Below are 18,848 nucleotides of genomic sequence, written 5' to 3'. Positions count from 1 at the left end.
GAGATTTAGCAAAGTACCCTGTTTGCCAGGGAAAATACAGTGGTGTCTTCTTCCAGGGAGATTCCTCACCGCTCCAGGATAAAACCCTAATAATTACCATCAGAGTTTTTAAATAAGGAAGCTGTTTTTGTAGACAGTGCCTGGTTTCTAAGGTCAGCAACCATTTGATTTCTGATTTTACAGATGTGTATTATGTAGTGGTTTCAATCGATTAAACAATTTAATCTGATTTATCACAACAATATTTTGTGATTAAGTGTGATAAGTCGCACTTCTAAAACACTAGTATATACATGTATGTTTGAGTGGCACAGACTTTTTTCCCCAATCGCGTGTGTGAAAAAGAGGAAGAATAACAAAAAGTCACTCCCCGCGTGTGCATATTCATGAAGCTCATGCAAAACAGAGAGGGTCCTTATTGGCCTGTTTTCTACAAAGATTCTGTAAGTCAGACAATCAGTTTTTAGTGTGGGTGGGTAGTGTTTTTCCCCCTCATGGATGGGATGCGTTCAGGAGCATCATGGCTCCCATTAAAGCTCATTTCACTTCTGACTACTCTAAAGTGTATCCATGTCCGGTAAAAGCAAAAAAAACAATGAAAGTCTTGCTCGCTGTACAGTTTGTAATATTGATTTTAGTATTTTCGACAGGCATCTAAATTTTCAATAGGCATCTGATTGCAAAAGGCATGTTGAGGTGAGTAAATGTGAAGGATAATTCAAAAAAATAAAAACGCTTTAACATTGTCAACCCTAGTTTTATGATGTTTCAAATGGCTCATGGAAGCATATGGTTCCTTGCAGCAAACTTTTTCAACTGATTCACAGAAAAGGGATGGATTGATTGGTTTGATGCTTGGAGTGTTTATAGGGGCAGTCCAGACACAAAGGAAAATACAAAAGCGTGCAGAAAGTGAGTTTTGTATAATATGTCCCCTTTAAGGTTAAAGAAGAGAGCTTGAAGTTTGCATGTTCAATGCCTTGGGCTGGAAGACAGTAGGCGTGTGTAGGGGGGAAGGCAAACAAACATGATTTTCTACTCATTAAGCCTGACCCTCAGGTGCTCCTCATGTGCAGAGGTGTCTTTTCATCGTTTCTGGTATGTGTTCTCACTTGTGTGTGTTCTAACTCATGGGTGTGTTCTCACTGTCACGGATGTGTTAAATGTGGAGGTTAGGTTCTGTTGTAGTGATGTGCAATAGTGATAAAGTGAAAAAGTGAGCTGGAGTTTGATTGTCTTTTTTACAGCACATTACTTTACTCATCATTCTGAAGAGTATTGTAACAGTTTATATCATCTGTGACCATCTATGCCTCATATACAGCAAATGTGTCTTAGTCAGTTGAAGTAATACACACTCCTCTGCTATTAAATATATTGTTGGCAGTGGCATTTGGCTTCTTGCAGATTGGCTGGGTCAGTGTGTCTTTGCTATCGTAACAACAGGAAAAGCACACCTAAAGGCAATTCAGTGGCGTGCAGTGAATATAGTGGGTACCCCTTCTGCTACAACCCTGAGTTATATGAACTTCATACACATAAACAGCCCACAAATACAGCTACAAACCCCCACAAATATCACTCATTTGTATGCCTACAGGACGCCAGAGCAGCCAAAACATTAAGTACACATAAAACTCACCAGTCAGGCAGCCTATTACTTAGTTTTACGTTGAAGGGCAGCCTTTAAAAAGGCTTCTTAATATAATATGACACAATATCTGTCTTATTTTCATGATAGTTAGCTAAATATTGAATTAATCCAGCACGCGCGCTCCGTTTTACGACTAATCAATGCACGTAGCGTAACACCTTCATCCAAGGGGTTAGACAGCCGTGGCCCCGCCCCCGCGGGGGCAGAAGCCATTTTAAAAAGCTTTGATTGGTTAGAACAGCTGTCAGTCAGATAAGAGTACTATAGCAACTGAAAAACACAGACTAATGCTTTGAATCAGTTGCTGTTTTTTTATTTAAGGTAAGTTATCAAATAAATGCTTACAATTACAATAATTATATCATATACTTTCTGATAAAAAATTATGTAATTATTTACATGCACTTTTTGTCACCCCTTCTCTGAGAGGTTAGAAGGGCCTCACTGCACACCACTGTTATGTCCTCGCTATGTTTCCCTGTGTTTTTCCCGTTTCCTAGTGTGTTTCCCCAGTGATTTTCCATCACGTGTGTCTAATTTGTAGCTCCGCCCCTTCCCCAGGTGTTCAGTGTTTCATGTAACTATATATAGTACCTGTTAGTCTATGTTTGCTGTCGATTGCTATTTCAGGGCGCAGCTACCTGGACGTGTCCAACATCTGCTTTTCAACACAGAAAAATGACCTGCTTATTCATGCTTTTTCATTCAGTTTACTGTAAATGTAAAAATTTGCGCAACTGATAAAAGGCATGTGCTATGGGTTTGTGCAATGCTGCGAGTCCATATGTGTGCATGCATGTTGGAGATGCTCCTGACAGGAGACAGTAATAATAGTGTATAGTATTTTAGGTCTGGGAGACTGGAGCCTGTTTTACTGTATTATGTCAGGATAGTTTTGATGCTTTTTAATTCACAACATGTTATTGGGATGAGTTACTAAGCTTAACTAAAGAGTTTTAATAGAGGAAAATAAATACTACTTTAGCTCAATATTCCACAGTCAAAAACGTGTCATTGGCTGTGTGTGTGCTATTGTTAGAGAGAGGGAGAAAGAAACAAGATTTCAGCATAAATAAAAAGTAATATATTATATTGCTAAATAAAATGTAGCCTGTCGTCATACTCATACTTCAAACAAATAATTTCAAATACCCCCCCCCCCCCCAAATATCCACTGCTTATAAAAATTCCTAATGTCAGACAATGTTTTTATGAGTTTTTTAATTGCCATATAATGAAAAAAAGCACAGGTAGTGTAGTATAGGATTCCCCAGGGAAATTCCCCATTAGAAAAGCAAGCAAAGCATTTGAAAAACAATGTGTCCATCATCCAGACAGCTTGATCTTCTCAGAATGTCCAAAAGCAGCCCAACAAAAGAACATATCAAAGCAAATAATAAAACGTATAAAAATTTATTTCTTATTTAAGAGACATAAAAAACAGCACAATGAAAATGGACAAATACAATTAGGAATTAGTTCATTTTAGATAATAATCATTATCATTATCATTAAATATCATTATCATTGTTTTGTTTCATTAAACTTAATCCCATTTAATAAAATACAAAAAAACAAAGCACCACAAGTCAAGAATTAAAAGTGTAAACACAAAGAGAACTCATTTTTCACATCCTCAATTTATTAATGTCTTAAATTCAGAAGTACAAACCCACCCTTTCCCCCAAATCAAGGCCACTTCATAACATTTAGATCTGTTGCCTGTCCAGCACGACACTTTTATGACAATGCTAAAAAAACACATTCCTTTCAAGGAGAACAACAATAACAATAATAGCAATAGTCATAATAATAATAATGACATCATCATTATTAATAATAACAATCTACGATACAGTACAATAGTAAGGCATATTAGTGAAAGACAGACAAACACACAACTTTTAATGCAGGCTTCTAAAGGCCTTAGTATAAAGGGGAAAAGGGGGCTGATGTAAAGGACTGGGAAGGACTGGGATTTTGGTTAGGGTGCTACATACCTGGGGAGGGGTGGGGGGGTTCTTACTTTTGCTGAGTGGTCTAATTAGGGCTGCTGAATGGATTTTTTTGAAAATCACTTAATTAAACAGTATTAAAGTATCTGAATTGAATCTCTGACCGACGTATGGCAAGTCATAACGATGAGATGAATGAAACCACAGCTATGTAAGGACGTAAAAAAAAGGGGTCAAACAAACAGCCATGAGCTGGCGTCACGGGCTACACCAGAGGGGGTACAAAAGGAGAGTGGATCAAAAGGAGAGGAGACAGAAGAGACTGTGGAGAGATGAGTAAAGGAATGCCTAATCTCATCACTTTTCAAGAGCATGAGTTTAAATTTGAATGATAAAAATGATGGGATGCAGTATTTCGCTTCACACTCTTTTTTTTCGTTACTATTCTAATGTGTCATAAAGACTTATAATACTGCTACTACTAACAATATTGATATCAACTTCAGATGTCTGTAGATCAATTATAACATAATAAAAATATAAATGATACACATCATGCATTACAGTTCAGTGGTCTAAAACAGATGCAGGTACAGAACAACCTAAATGAACAACATTCAGAACCTCTAACCAATGTGATCTTGTTAGCGATAAAAAAAAAAAAAAGTACATTCAATGGAGTGGCTTCAAAAAGAAATAAAGAATCAGAATCGTATCTGTGCTGACCTACATTGTAACTCATTTACAGGAGCAAAATTATACCTGGATTTAGGGATTTTTTATTTTATTTAGATTTAGATTTATTAAAAGCACAAGTACTGTTTAGTGACAAAATTATTTAAAAGGAGAAATACAAGGAAATAAAGCAATACATAATAAACTATATTAATTTACATTTTTTAGAATTACATCCAATATTCTAATAATTGGGCAAATAAACCATAAATGGTCGGTAGCTGTGCAAAATCTAGTCTAGCAAACCTGGGCACCCCTGGTCTAAATTTTTGTAATTATAAATTTTAGTTACTCTGCAAATATACCTGTAAGTCTGTGTCTTTTTAACACATTTAATCATCTGCAATGAGGCAGAATTGGGCAGAATTCAATTACAAGAACACATCTCCAACTGTAAAGCATGGGCGTGGATCAGTCATACTTTGTGGGGTTTCGCTGGTTTAGTAAATAATGGATTCAATTAAACACAAGTTACTACTTCACCACAGGTTGGACAACCGTATGCTAGTCAAATACAGATCTGTTAAACATCATTTTTTTTAATTTTAGAACCTTTTAACACCACTCATATTATTACATAATGCAGTATAGCTGCACAGTAAGTATTAAGACATGTTCTAATATAGGGCCCTATGATTTCTGTGATATGAACAAAACAACAGGCATAGATAAAAAAAAGCAACAAAAAATCTAAAATTGAGCAAAAATAATCAGAAAAAAATGAAAAAAAAAAAACAGGGAAAAAATGAATTTGGGAGAAAATAAAAATAACAATTCTTTAAGCCATACAAATGCATTCTACAATTTGAACTTAAAACCACAATCAACCCACAATTTTTCTGTAAACTATATCCAAAATGCTTCAATTCTCTACAGTCTTTGGTTGATATTAAAGATTGGGGTGAAAATCTGCCCCAAACAGCCAGGCTCTCATCTTTGTTTTCCGTAAATGCCTGAATATTGCTGTACTTAACTTCCTCCAATCCTTCATCCTCCTCTCCTCTCCTGCCCTCTGTGGTCCCCTCCTCCTCTTCACTCTATCCCTCCTCTCCTCCTCCTCCTCCTCCTCCTCTTCCTCTCTAAACCTTGTCCAGTAAGGAGCGCTGGCAGTAGAGCAGGCGACGGGGAGTGCCGTACCTGCGGAAGAACAGCAAGGCCCCCAGCGTGCAGATCACACACACCAGCAGCATGAGCGGCACCACCACCGCCGCCGCCCCGCTGCCGCCGCCGGCACCGTTGTCCACCTTGATGATGATCACCTCCGTCTCGTCCACCGTTTCCTCTTCTTCATGCTTTGTTTCCTCGTAGTCGCTGCCATCATCAGCATTACCGCCGTCATTGCCGTCGTTGCCGTCATTCCTGTCGTTGCGGTCATTGGTACGGTCGTTGGTACGGCCACCTCCACCACCGCCGGTCTTGGGGTCTTCATCTGGGCAGCCGACCCAGTCCCTGAGGGCAGACTTGGGGTAGCCAGGCTCCACACGCAGCAGCTGGTTGTTGAATTTCCAGTACTTATTGGCTTTGTAGAAGTAGGTGTAACCTGAGATAGGAAGAGAGTCAGAGAGGGGATCTTCAGGATTCTGGACATTTTTTCTGAATAAAAGGAGCAGTTAAAAATCTTTAATTTTCCCAAAAATCGACAGTGCACCATATAATCCGGTGCATCTTATGTATTAATTCTACAAGTCAGGTATTAAGGAGCAGTAAACCACTCCGCTGAAGTACAGTGTTATATAGTGAAGTTTCTCCAGCACTAAGGCTGGGTGCAGCAGCATTATCATGAGCATTAGCTGCTCATCATAGCGCTAGTTCTTTCACTGTTCAGAGGTGAATATATTGGACTGTAGTGTAAGTGTGTGCCCTGCTAAAACAAGCTATGTGGAATGAACCTCAAGCTGATGATGCACTGGGTTACCGGAACACTCAGGGTTCCTCAGTCTAGCGCTATCGAGCAGCATTTATGTCCCACTAGCGCTGCAGTTAGCAGCTAAAAACTCACTCTTAGACAAAATATTAGAAATCTAAGCTTACTCTATATAAACTGAAGCGCTCTACTCACACAAATAAACGCTTTTCAAAAGAGAACTGTGTCTAGATTAACATTCAGCGCTCATTTGACTTAAAGAATTACAGTTTTGTTTACTTAGCTTCCCCCAGCTATTCTATATTAGAAGGAAAACATGGCGACACCCTTGCTCACTTTGATGCAGGCATCCTTAATAGTGTTGCTTAATAAAAAAATAGAGGTTCTTTAATAATGTGCCTTATAATCTGGTCCGCCTAAAAATACTGTATTAAAAATGTGGTAACACTGATAAAAGAAAAACTACAGACAATATTTTTTATACACTTTTTTATACACCCCAAATCAAATCTAAATAAAAAAATTCATAGATTTGTTTAAGGAAGTAAAAAAGAAAAAAAAAGCAGCTGGTTCTTACTTTGGTCTCGGCTGATGAATGACGCTTTGATGTTATCTGGGACCCCCTGCCACTTGCTGATTGGTTTAGGATAGTCTGGGTCCACTGATCGTGTGTCTTCATTATAGCGATAGTATCTGATGGAGGAAAAGATGATAACAGTGAGCTTCACACTATAATTCACACTATACTCATCTTAACAGGACGTCACACTTCACCTACTTGTTTCCTCTGAAGAAGTAGGTGTTTCCTGAGGGCGTGAACAGAAGGGCGGAGTCTATTCTGTCCTTAGGGAGACCACTACCCATCTCCCTCAGTGTCTTGGGGTAGCCTGCATCCAAGATTGATTCACTGAACACCCAGTGCCTGTCCCCTGAGAAACACACACAGCTACACATTAGTGCTGTAGTTGGATCTAATAATCTCATTATTTTAAAATGTTATGCATTGTAGATTAATACTAAAGTCATCCAAACTATACAGAAAAACATATGGAATTATTTAGTAAACAAAAAAGTGTTAAACCAACCAGAATATGTTTTATATTTTAGATTCTTTAAAGTAGCACCTCTTTCTTAGATGACAGCTTTGCACATCTTGCCATTTTTCAATCAGTTTTATGAGGTTTTATGAGAATTTCTTGTCCTCTTAATGTGTTTGAGAGCATCAGTTGTGAAGTTGTAAAGATTACACTGAATATCCCTATTGGAGTAATGTTCTAATCTATATTACGTCAAGAAATACTCAAATAAGGTAAAGAAAAAAATACTTTAAGGAATCCAAAAAAATTCAAGAACATTGAAATGATCTTTAAAAAACTATCAAAAAGTCTATGATGAAACGGGCTCTCATCAGGACTGACCCAGGAAAGGAAGAGCAAGAGTTTCTTTTGTTACACAGAATAAGTTAATTAGTTACCAGTATCTTTTTATTGATTACTTATAAAAATTATGCTGTTTCAAATATGTTAAAGTAATTTAATTAGCACTGCAACTAAATAATACTTGCAAGATTGGTTAGTTGGTTAATTATGATTTTGAACTCAAACTTTTTTACCTGTATTTATTAACATGAGTTCTATTTATACATAATTTTTCACGAGAACAATGTGATTTTATTCAGAGAAATAAAGGACAATTACCAGCTACAGTGGACAGTGCAGTGAGTAATGAGTAATGATCATGACGGGTGACATCTGGCTAGAACTGTCCATGTGAACAGACAAGTGACTCATCCACAATTAGTGCAGAAGACTCACACACATATCCCACAGGTCAGTACAGTACATTGCTCTTTAGCCTCAATGGGACATGGCAAAAATCATAGAACATCATACTAGTTCCTGTCCCATGACATGTGGCATGTCTGTGTATGTATCAGTGTAGTATCAGTGTGACAAGAATTGCTCCTGGACTATGGATTTATCCAGTCAAATCTTACAGATCATGTTGAATAAATTTCTAAAACCAACAAACCAACAATTACCTTTGAAAAAGACAAATTTTCCATCCTCTCTCTCATAGGCAGCGTTAATGGTTGTGGGAAGACCTCTGAAGAAATGTCCAATCGGCATGGGGTAATTTTCCATAACCCTCTGATTACGGACCCGCCAGAACCACTTATCCTATCGCCAAGGAAAAAAGGTTAGAGGTGAACAACACTTACACTCATTTTTATATTGTATATATGTATTTTAAACACCTTAATACATAGAGATATATATTATTTATTTATTAGTAATAAATGTCAATTTAACCTGATTAGCCATGGCGTTATGATCGCCTCTATTTATTTTTTTTTCAGTCCCACTAATAATATAGGAGCATATATTCTGTATACTCTGTAAACTGTATTTTTCGTACTAAAGGGTGTACTTAAAATACTTCAACTTTCCCAAAAATTATCAGTGTATGAATTTTACCAGTCAGGTTATAAGAAGCAGTAAAGCCACTCTCCAGCACTGGGGCTGAAGTAGCATTAGCACTAGCTGTTTACCGTGCTAAGCGCTAGCTCTTTCGCCACTCAGAGGTAAGTATTATCTAGCTAGCACTGCTGGGGCAGAATTAGCATTAGCCACTAACCGCGCTAACACTATCTCTTTCATCATTCAGAGGTGAGTATTTTCATCCAGTAGCCTGCTGCTAACCCTGGCTGGCACTGCTGGAATAGCATAAGCATTAGCTGCTAACTGCGCTAAGTGCTAGCTAATTAACAGTTTTGTTTATTAGCTTTACTTAACTTATATTCACTACCCCCGCCCCACCCCCCACCCACAAAATGTTCCTATATGATCAGTGGAGCTGAAAAAAGTCAAGTGAGTGTAGAAACAACAAGGTGGTCATAATGGTATTTGTATATTTAAGTACCTTGAAAATGAACATTTCCCCTCTGAAAATGGCGATGGTGTCGAAGTGGCCTTCACAGATATCGGGGGCAAAGCCTGACACTCCTGGCTTGTGTGGATTTTGTGTGGGGCGGGGAGTATTGTAAGGTGTTCGGGGGCTGAACGGTGGTCGAGGATGGTCACCAGGATTAGGTCCTGCAGGACACAGAGGCAAAAGAAATGATTCAAGGATTCAAGGAGATTTTATTGTCATTCGCATCACATCTCACACAACTGGATCTCACAATCCAGTTTATACCCAAGAGCTGTTGTTAAATAGATGATATAGATAAAATAAGATAACAAAATAACAGAACACAATAAAAATAGAATAGAACAAAATCAATAAAGATAAATACACAAAAAAAATAAATAGGGAGAGTAGGCAGGTAGCAGCAACATTAAGTCCAGAGTGAAAGTTTTGCTATAGCAGCATGCAGTACAAGATAAAGTGTCTCAGTGGGCAAATGCTTACGATGCTTACAATGCTTATATGCTTCAGATGCTCACACTGTTTGGCTGTGCCGTAGAAATCATCTACTGTTTTGTGGACCTTACCATAGAGCTGCTGGATCCCACGAAGGTCATCTTCAGGAAGCTCAAAGTTATCTGTGTCCATCCACTGATAGAATGGGGCCATTATAGCAGAGGGGTCATTCGAGTGCTCCATGCCCAGGGCGTGGCCCAGCTCATGCACCGATACCAGGAAGACATCATTACCTGAAGAAGAAAATCAATGAGAATATACATTGGCTTTTAGGATCCTGTAATGCCCCAAACACAGCTACAAATACAGCGACATATTTTTGTCTTACAGTTTTTCTCCATTGGTTTGGCTCATTTCTTGAAACTGAGATGACATTCTCAAAATAACATGGACAAATTCCCAAACTAACTTGCAGTTTCTCATAACAGAATGGCATTTCTCATTGCTTTCATCACATTTCAAATGCTTTGTACATGTCTCAAGCACTTAGTACATCTTTGCAAATGTTTCTGTACAAGTAGCCTACACTTAACACAATCATCCTACATTTAGCACATTTTCCAAAAGAATGCATCTTGTTGATCTATCTTAATTGGTTAGTTCTCAGTGTAATGGTTGTTCTCTTCAAAACATGTCAGCACAATTTCATCATATACATCATCATCTGCAGAATAGTCTGCTCAATTCTCAAAATGAATTCAGAAATTGTAATACAATACAGAACACATATTTTGGAACATTGTTGTGCCATGTTTTCTCCACTTGATGATGACAGTCTTCAAAGTGTTCCATGGTATATTTAATGACTTTTGTAGCCTTCACTTGACTGATATCTATGAATAATGAGATACCTCTGATGCTCTGGCATCTCTTTGTGGACCATGGCTTGTGCTGAAAGATGTGGCTACAAAAATATCAGGACAAGCCTACTAGAACAGTTAAACTTTATTTGGAGTTGATCAGAGGCACTTTAATTGTTGACAGGTGTGTGCTGACTCCAATTTAAAGTGAGTTTGAAGGTTATTGGTTAAATTTGAACACAGTAACACCCCTAGTTATAAAAGGGTGTGCACACTTATGCAACCTCAATATCTCAGTTGTTTATTTTTACTTCACCTCCCTGAAAGATTTCTGTTTGTTTTTCAATTGCATTGTACAGGTTATAGGTCACATTATAGGTAGAAATTATTTGTCTTATTGTAATTTTTTTTTACATCACAAAAACCTACCATTTGAACAGGGGTGTGTAGACTTTTTCTATCCACTGTATACATCTTGGCCTGGTGCTAGTTCTTTGATGCTAGTCCTGTGATTATATAACGATGATATAGTCCTGTGATGATATAATGATTATATAGTCCTGTGGCGATCAGTGTAGAGGATGGCTCAGGCATTCTTCCCACAGTGCATTGCTAAAGAACATATCAGATGCAATGTTGATGAGAATTTATGGCCAAACAGACTGCAGCGGATGCATGGCCAGGAAGGTGATGGAGAGAGGGGAGTGACACAGAGTAGTCAGAATGTTACTGTATTGCATTTGTGATGCTTGACTATTTTTTTTACCTACTGTAATGTATTTTGTTTTGTTTTTGCAGGTTTTTGTAATTTGTATACATAGTATATTTGATACATTTTCCTTAGTATTTTCTTTTATTTCTACCTACAGTAATGTGTAAAGATGTACTTGTAAATAAAAATAGTTACAATTTCCTCAGCAGATTGAGTGCAGTGTGTGTGGTGTGAACATTGTATTCCTTTAGCTAGAACTCTGCCATAAAGACAAAACATCTAAGCATTTTGACTTGCAGTACTTACACAATGCCAAAGGGACAATGCATTTTGGGGGCACTGATGATTTGTGTGAGAAAGGAAATCAGTTTTGACTCATGGGTAAACTGTTTTTGGAGCGATATGAGCGGTGATGAGGATCCATGTAGTTTTGCTGCACCGTCCAGTTTATTTTGACAGATGGACAAAATTAATGAAAATGTGCCAAAGCAATTGAGAAGGATCTATGCCATTTTTATGGTACTGACTATTTATATGGGAGAAAGACTTCATTTTGAAGCAAGAATTAACGTTTTGGGAGACATATGACATTTTGCTGGTTATCTGAAGTGTTGTGAAGAACTGTAAGTCTGTTTGGCCAATTTACCTTTTAGTTATAGGAATGTCATCTCAGTTTCAAGAAATGAGCCAAACCAATTGAGAAAAACTGTAATACACCAGCTTTAAAATCGCTATAATGTTTTTAGTGATGGCACCAGTTCTGTATCTTTCAGACTGTCTAGAAATGCATGTGTAAAGTGATTCCTTCTTTAGTGGTGGCTGAATTTCTAAATGTAGAGGGATCCCAGGAAAAAGAAAAACCTTTTATTGTATAAAGCTGCTTTAAGTGGTTGCATTCTGTGAGTATTTGTATGCAGACTCTGTGCTACCTTAAAAAAACCCTAAGATTTAAATCCTGAACTTACTGTATGTTGTATGATAAATTGTATTTAAAACTCTAATTAAACATCTGAGATTTAACATAAAACATAGGTTGGGGGCAGCAGGGGGACTTGTCCAGAAATGCGTGTGTAAAGTGTGTCTTTCTGTAAAGTGTGTCTGTAAAGTGAACACAGGTGTAAGATATATCAAATGTTGCATACAATTAGACAAAAACCCTATGATATAAATCATAAACTTAGGTTGTATGTTAAATCGTGTGTAAAACAGCCTCTAACTCTAAAACTTGTTTTAGGATTCCTCACAACACCACAGGTTGTGGGGCTTAGAAATACAGCTTGTCCAGAATTGCATGTGCCTAGTGTGTTTTCACATTATGCTGCTTTAAATCTTGGTCTTCTTGATCACAGAAAACCCTAAAGTTTTTCACACAAATGAATGTTTTAGCATAAAATGTGTTAAAAACAATAGGAAATAAGCCTCTAACTCAAAAAGTCCTCCAGAATTCTGTTGGTGTCTGAAGGGATAATAAACCACAAGAATTCTGAAAGAACTAACAGTTGTGGAATATTTATGTGACCACTGACATTATCTGTGCTAACTCTACCCAAAAGTGAATAACAAAGACGGCACTCCAGACTTTTATACAGCAGATAAACCTTCAGGGTTTAAAAAGCTGCTGACAGTCAGATTCATCCAAGGCACACCTAAGGATGGAATTAAAAGTTAAGGCCAATTTAGCGCCAAAAACACTACACCCTAACCCATTATAGAACAGTTCCTGCTGAGGCCTGCCACCTATTTTCTGTAAGAAAAGCATTGCTCTCACAAGCAGGGGAAGTCCAGAAGAACCTCGCCATCTCCATCAAATGAAAGAACAACATCTGATGGACCCGTGTGCTTTGTTATGAAGCATTTTCTGCCTTTTTAACCTGTCTGTATGTAACAATGGGAAGCAATAACATATCTGATAGCTAGTTCCAGTACACTGTGTAGCTCTGCCCATTCCAACATGTTTCAATGGCAAAACAGCACAGCACATTTCCCATCTAATTTAGCATCTTTATTGTGTATTTCCATCTGCAGTATCTAATTCCAACGGTTATTTTTCCTTGTGCTTATTTTGACACAATTTTTTTATTTAAAAAAATGTGTGGTTACGCTTAGGAAGTAAGTGATTGACAGCCTTGGCTCATGGAGTAGCTGATTTGTAGTCAAGCTATCAGGCAACTAGCGAGTTATTCATACTATTATTGAGCTTATTGATCATGCGGTTGTGTGTGTGCTGAAGGTCACATTCATTACCAGACACTCTGTATAAAAAAATATTTTCGGTAAGTCTGCAGAAACATTAAAAATTATTTCTTCATGCACTTTAGGCTGCACTGTAAACTCAAAGAGGGCAGTCTGAGACGCTTGGTCTGGGGTAAGAATGTGTCTAGCTCTGGTTTTTACTATGCGACTTGGTTGCGAAGTTGAAAACACGGTGGACATTTTTTATTTCATTTCTACAAAAAAGAACAGAAGGTAACAGAATCATTAAAACCTCTTACCCATCAGATCTCGGTTGCCAATCGTCCATGGCTCAGCGGCGTCAAAATGTGTGTCTCCTCCGATGCCGTTGCCAGGAAAGTAGGCGTGTGCCAGGAAGCCTCCCTCACCATCAAATGGACTGGAATCCCCGTGGAACCCTTCAGCGAAGAACAGCATGATGTCCGCAAAGTCAGAGGTCTTGTCCTTTATGTGACTGTACGGGATCTCTCTGAATCTCAGGGGCGTGACCCCCTCCCACACTTTAAACGCTCTTCGAATGGCGTCGAAGGTTTCGTACTCGCCGACCTTCGGGGTGTAGTTCTGTATGCTGGGAGGGAGAAAAGAGAAACCAGGAAAGGGTCAAAATAGGAGCCGGCAATCACAGAAAAGTAGGCCAAAGGAAAAAGGACGATACTGGGATGGCAGGGGAGAGGGGGAAAATGAAGGAGGGAGGGAGAAAGTGATTTACATTACAGTCACACTGAAATTCTGGCCAGACCAGACCTGAAGTGGAATGGAACGGATTGAGCTGTACGCCAAAAATGACTTTTCCATACGAGAGGAAGTGTTCTCTAGATCACCAAACCACGGCATTTGGGTCATTTGTGCACATTTGCAGAAGCATTCGTCTCTTACCAGAACGTGATCTCCTTCTTCTCCCACTTCAGTCCCTGGATAGCGTATCGTTTCTTTCTCAGGTTGCTCTTCAGCTCTGCACCAAACTTATCCGGAACGCCACAGCGGGGCCTCTTCATTGCTCTGGAAAATAGAGCACAATATATGAGATCAGCCATTAAACTGAGATAATCCTTATTAAAAAAGCAAGCTGTTTTAGTTCAAATCTAATAGCACTTTTCTTTGATGCACTAAACAATGTTTTGACGTTTTGTATTCAAATGAAACAACAAAAAAAAAAAACAGTCTTGGAAGTAGGCGACAGTTTTTTTTTTTTCTAATTTTCTCCCATTGTTCTCCCCAATTTTTATCTGGCCAATTGTAACACCTATTCAGCTGCTAGCCAGCTTTATTTCCCTCATCACAACGCAAGGACGCCTCCTTTGACATGTGTTATGCCAATCACTGCCTCTTTTCTAACTGCTGCTCATGCAGCATTGCCGAGTAGCATCACAGCACGCTCGGAGGAAAGTGCAACGACTCGGTTCTGATACATCAGCTCACAGCTGTCTTGTGCTGATTGACATCACCCTAGGAGTGATGAGGGAAAAGAGTGCCATCTACACACCCAGAGAGAGCAAGGCCAATTGTGCTCTCTCAGGGCTCTGGCAGCTGATGGCAAGCTGCATGACAGGGATTTGAACCAGCCATCTCTCGATTATAGTAGCAGTGCTTTAGACCGCTGTGCCACTTGGTGCCTGGCAATCATAATTTTAAGATAAAAAGTTTGTAATCAAACAAAGTGAAGTATAGTTCAGGAAATCCAGACTATGATGTTTTTAGTTCTCTACTATGTTTAAAGGTGTGTGTTCTGTGTGATGTAGGACCAAATTCTTCCCAGAATGGCTAGACACAGCACAGTGGATGAACAAACTTTCAGTGCGTTTTGTACATCTGTAATATTATTGAGCAATAAATTTTAAAAGTGATGTTACACTAGGTAAAACTAGGTAAAAAATATTGTTGTGATAACACCCCTGCCACACAGGTCACCATCTGTGTGTGCTTGATTTCCAAAAAAGTATTGGTCACTAGTGTGGAAATGGTTCAGTTTCTGGAAGGATGACTCTCTACAGAGTGAAATTATTGTGTAAATTGTGTAATTGTGTAAATTGTATAGTAGAAACATTGTAATTAAAGGAGCAGCATGACAACTTAATTACACAATCTCAAACATCATAATCCACTGCATTTTGCTCATTGAGTGAAATTCCAGCAAGAAAAAAAGAAGAGACCACTTCAAAATTATTAGTTTCTCTGAATTTACTTGTTATATGTATATGTTTAAGTAATATGAACATTGTTGTTTGATTCTGTAAATTTTACAGAACATTTTTAAATTTGCAGAACGTTAGAAACCATAAAAATAAGGAAAAAGATGCAGAGCTTTCTGACACCTTAAATAATGCAAAGAAAACTAATTTATATTAATTTAGAAACAACAATACTAATGTTTTAAGAGTTCAGAAATCATCAAATAGGATAATCAAAGGAACTGATCATTTTGAAGTGTTTGTATGTTTTTTTTCCAGATCTGTATATTACTTAGATACACCATTAATTATTTACTATTTATGTATATACAGAAGGTTGTGTTTTTTTCATAATATTGTATCATACTGTTCTCTTAAGTTCTCTTAAGCATATTGACATATTAAGTTTCATACATGTTTAGTATAATCTGAATCAGAAAGAAACATTCTGATGATGTTTTCAATTATTTATCAAATGGAAAAAATCCAAGCTCAAACTTTACAACACACACAGTAAACGACTGGTCATTCACTGTCTAACTAACCACATAATTGATGTAATTGGCTCAAAGTAGGAATTTGAAGTTTGGAATGATGTCATTTTTGACCTTTGTGCACTATGAGCTATAAACATGAAAGGCACGGAAACCTCCATGAAAGCCACTGTTGTGTTTCAGGCAATAAAATCTCTATATGAATCATCTATATGAATAGATGTATTATTCACATAATGTAGACTGTACCGACGACTGTGAAGTAGTGGTGGGCGATGTGACAATATTTTATTGTATAGTGATACACAGTATCCACAATATCCAGAATATACCGTGTATATTGTCAGTGCTAAAAAACATGAAGTATCAACATCTTTCATTGGATGGAGTGTAACAAAATTTGAGTATAAATCACTGAATAAAATACAAAAAAGTATTATACTTTTTTTAATGATCCATCATTACTGTACATTGCAAAATATTGTGCTAAAAATATTGTGTACTGTGGACATGTCTTTAAAATATCATATTTTTTCATATTCCCCAGTCCCACTGTGAAGACTGATGAAAGTGGACCTTATTTAACATAGCATATTGGGGTAAAAGTACTGATCTAAGATCAGCTCTTAAACAGAATCCACTAAACCTGGATCAGCATTCTTACTCTGAGAAGTTTGATAAATATGGACCAGTGTTAATTCTGAGCTTGGAGTTGAGAATGGGTCCAGAGGTTTCTGAGGCTGGTAACTCTGATGAACTAATCCTGTGCAACAAAGGTAACTCTTGCTCTTCCTTTCTTGGGGCGATCCTAATGAGAGCCAGTTTCATCATAACGGTTTTGATGCTAGTAGAGTAGTTCTCATCATAGTATGGATTAGAACGTTACTTAAATAGGGCTATTCACTGTATACCTGTAACTCTACCTCTTTACAACTGATGCTCTCAAACACATTAAGAGGCAAGAAATTTAAGTCATAAACTCTTGATGAGTTCAGCACAGCTGTTAACTGAAAGCCATTCCAGATGAATCTACCTCATAAAGCTGACTGAGAAAATCCAGCCAAGATGTGGAAAGCTGCAATCTAAGAGGTGATACTGCATGACTAGGTGGCTTGGTTGACTAGGTGCGTTTTTTTATACACGTGTGACCATGAAAATGACTGAACTTATTAAAAAGTACAATGCTTTGGATGGGTGAATTAATCATGGCATAACTTTGCCATATATATATATATATATATATATATATATATATATATGATGTTGACAATGATAATAATAGTTAGACTTCATTTATCACAATAACTAATAAAAGTAGTGGTATGCTTGCAGTTGACTTACTCCAGGGTGTTGGAGTCAAGGTTTCCAGTGATGGTCAGGCCATAAAACCTCTGCATGGCGGAGATTGCAGAAGAAATGGACTGAGGAGAACGGGCTGCTTGCATCCGGAGATCACCTGGAGGCAGGTAACCGTACTGCTGTAGCCAGGCCTGAAGAAAAGAGACAGAGACACAGGATTAAGTGGATTAAAAATCTATACTGCATATACAGTACAGTATACTGCTTTTTCAGTCAATTAGCAGGAAAAAAAATCTGCACGTTGGGCAGGGGCGGGGCAGATTATAGCAGAAGCTGGGCTCAAAACTGGTGGTGTAATTAACTGTGTTAAAAGAAATAATTTAATGTTGACAACCCGTTGAAGCAATGTTAATATCCATTATATATTCAGAAAGGCATGCTGTGCATTACAGTATTAAAATGTATGCGGAATATGATAAAATATTGTCACACTGTCCACCTCTAGTTAAGTCCTTATCAAGAGCTCTAGTGATTTTTTTGTTAAATTCAAATAAAGTAACTAGCACTAAGCACTGGCTCTTAAAAGTTCACCAGGGCAATGAGGTACTAAAAGCATTCTGACCCATGCTGACTCCACTGTTTCCACAGCTGGGCCTGCATGGTTCTAGTTGGGAAAAGTGCAACTTTTTTTTTTTTTTACTGGTTTTTGGCTTCGGGACAGTATTATACAGGGCAGAATTTTTCCTGTGTATCCTGCTTTTTTCTGTTTTCAATTATTGTCTAAACACTAGCTGGATCTTTTAAGATATCAAGGATACACTGTTGAGGGTATAGATTATTGTAGATAGGACTGAGTCTGGTTCATTTAGACCCTTGATGTGATTAGATTTTGGCAGGAATAGGCTTGGGTGACATCAACAACTGCACCGAGACCTTTAAGAGGAGGTGGTCCAGTCCCAAACCGGATTGTTTGTGGTGAGAACACAATCTTGTATGGATAAATAGGTTTCTCTGCTGATGTACTGTTTTGGACATATTCCGGATACAGATACGGAATCATTTTGTATTAGTATGCTGGGATTATTCTTCAAGCTCTACCAACAGCTACCAACAGCTACAGCTATTTTATCCTCTTTATTAGTAACACAGATGCAGTCAAGTGTCTTAGAGAATTGTCTTGGGATACATCAAATATCTCAGAATCATAGTCTCATAAACATCATTAGTGTCAAATATCCAGATTTGAAGCCATGATTCGATTATGTATCACAAATAAACATGATAAAATAAATATATCGCAATATTCATATTTTTTCCCAATCCACTAATAGACACTGTTTTGAGTTTAATATTTAATGCAATTATACGCCATTTATATACATGTCTAGGCATCAACGTTTGCACACAACCCACTTCATCACTTCTGCTCTAGGCTCATTAGTAGATTATTCAACAACATGGATACAGTTGTCATTTATCTTTACATTTTTCTCATAGTAATACAGGCAT

The 18,848-nt window shown here is 37.8% G+C and overlaps 1 protein-coding gene across 1 annotated transcript in view; it reads right to left on the bottom strand.

The window, feature by feature from the left end:
* Positions 1 to 3,048: 3,048 nt before the first annotated feature.
* The window catches only part of mmp14b (matrix metallopeptidase 14b (membrane-inserted)), a 28,455-nt gene continuing 12,655 nt past the window's right edge, over positions 3,049 to 18,848 (bottom strand). Inside the window, exons 2-10 of the mRNA XM_007258040.4 lie at positions 17,382 to 17,530; positions 14,255 to 14,377; positions 13,639 to 13,946; positions 9,706 to 9,867; positions 9,131 to 9,303; positions 8,250 to 8,388; positions 6,987 to 7,137; positions 6,786 to 6,901; positions 3,049 to 5,884 (exon numbers count right to left, since the gene is read on the bottom strand). Of these exons, the coding sequence (XP_007258102.2) occupies positions 5,424 to 5,884; positions 6,786 to 6,901; positions 6,987 to 7,137; positions 8,250 to 8,388; positions 9,131 to 9,303; positions 9,706 to 9,867; positions 13,639 to 13,946; positions 14,255 to 14,377; positions 17,382 to 17,530 (1,782 nt within the window). The 3' untranslated portion in view covers positions 3,049 to 5,423. The remainder of the gene's footprint in view (positions 5,885 to 6,785; positions 6,902 to 6,986; positions 7,138 to 8,249; positions 8,389 to 9,130; positions 9,304 to 9,705; positions 9,868 to 13,638; positions 13,947 to 14,254; positions 14,378 to 17,381; positions 17,531 to 18,848) is intronic.

Source organism: Astyanax mexicanus, chromosome 8, assembly GCF_023375975.1.
Source record: "Astyanax mexicanus isolate ESR-SI-001 chromosome 8, AstMex3_surface, whole genome shotgun sequence".
In the NCBI taxonomy this organism is placed as follows: domain Eukaryota; kingdom Metazoa; phylum Chordata; class Actinopteri; order Characiformes; family Acestrorhamphidae; genus Astyanax; species Astyanax mexicanus.
This window is presented reverse-complemented; position numbering and strand designations above follow the sequence as displayed.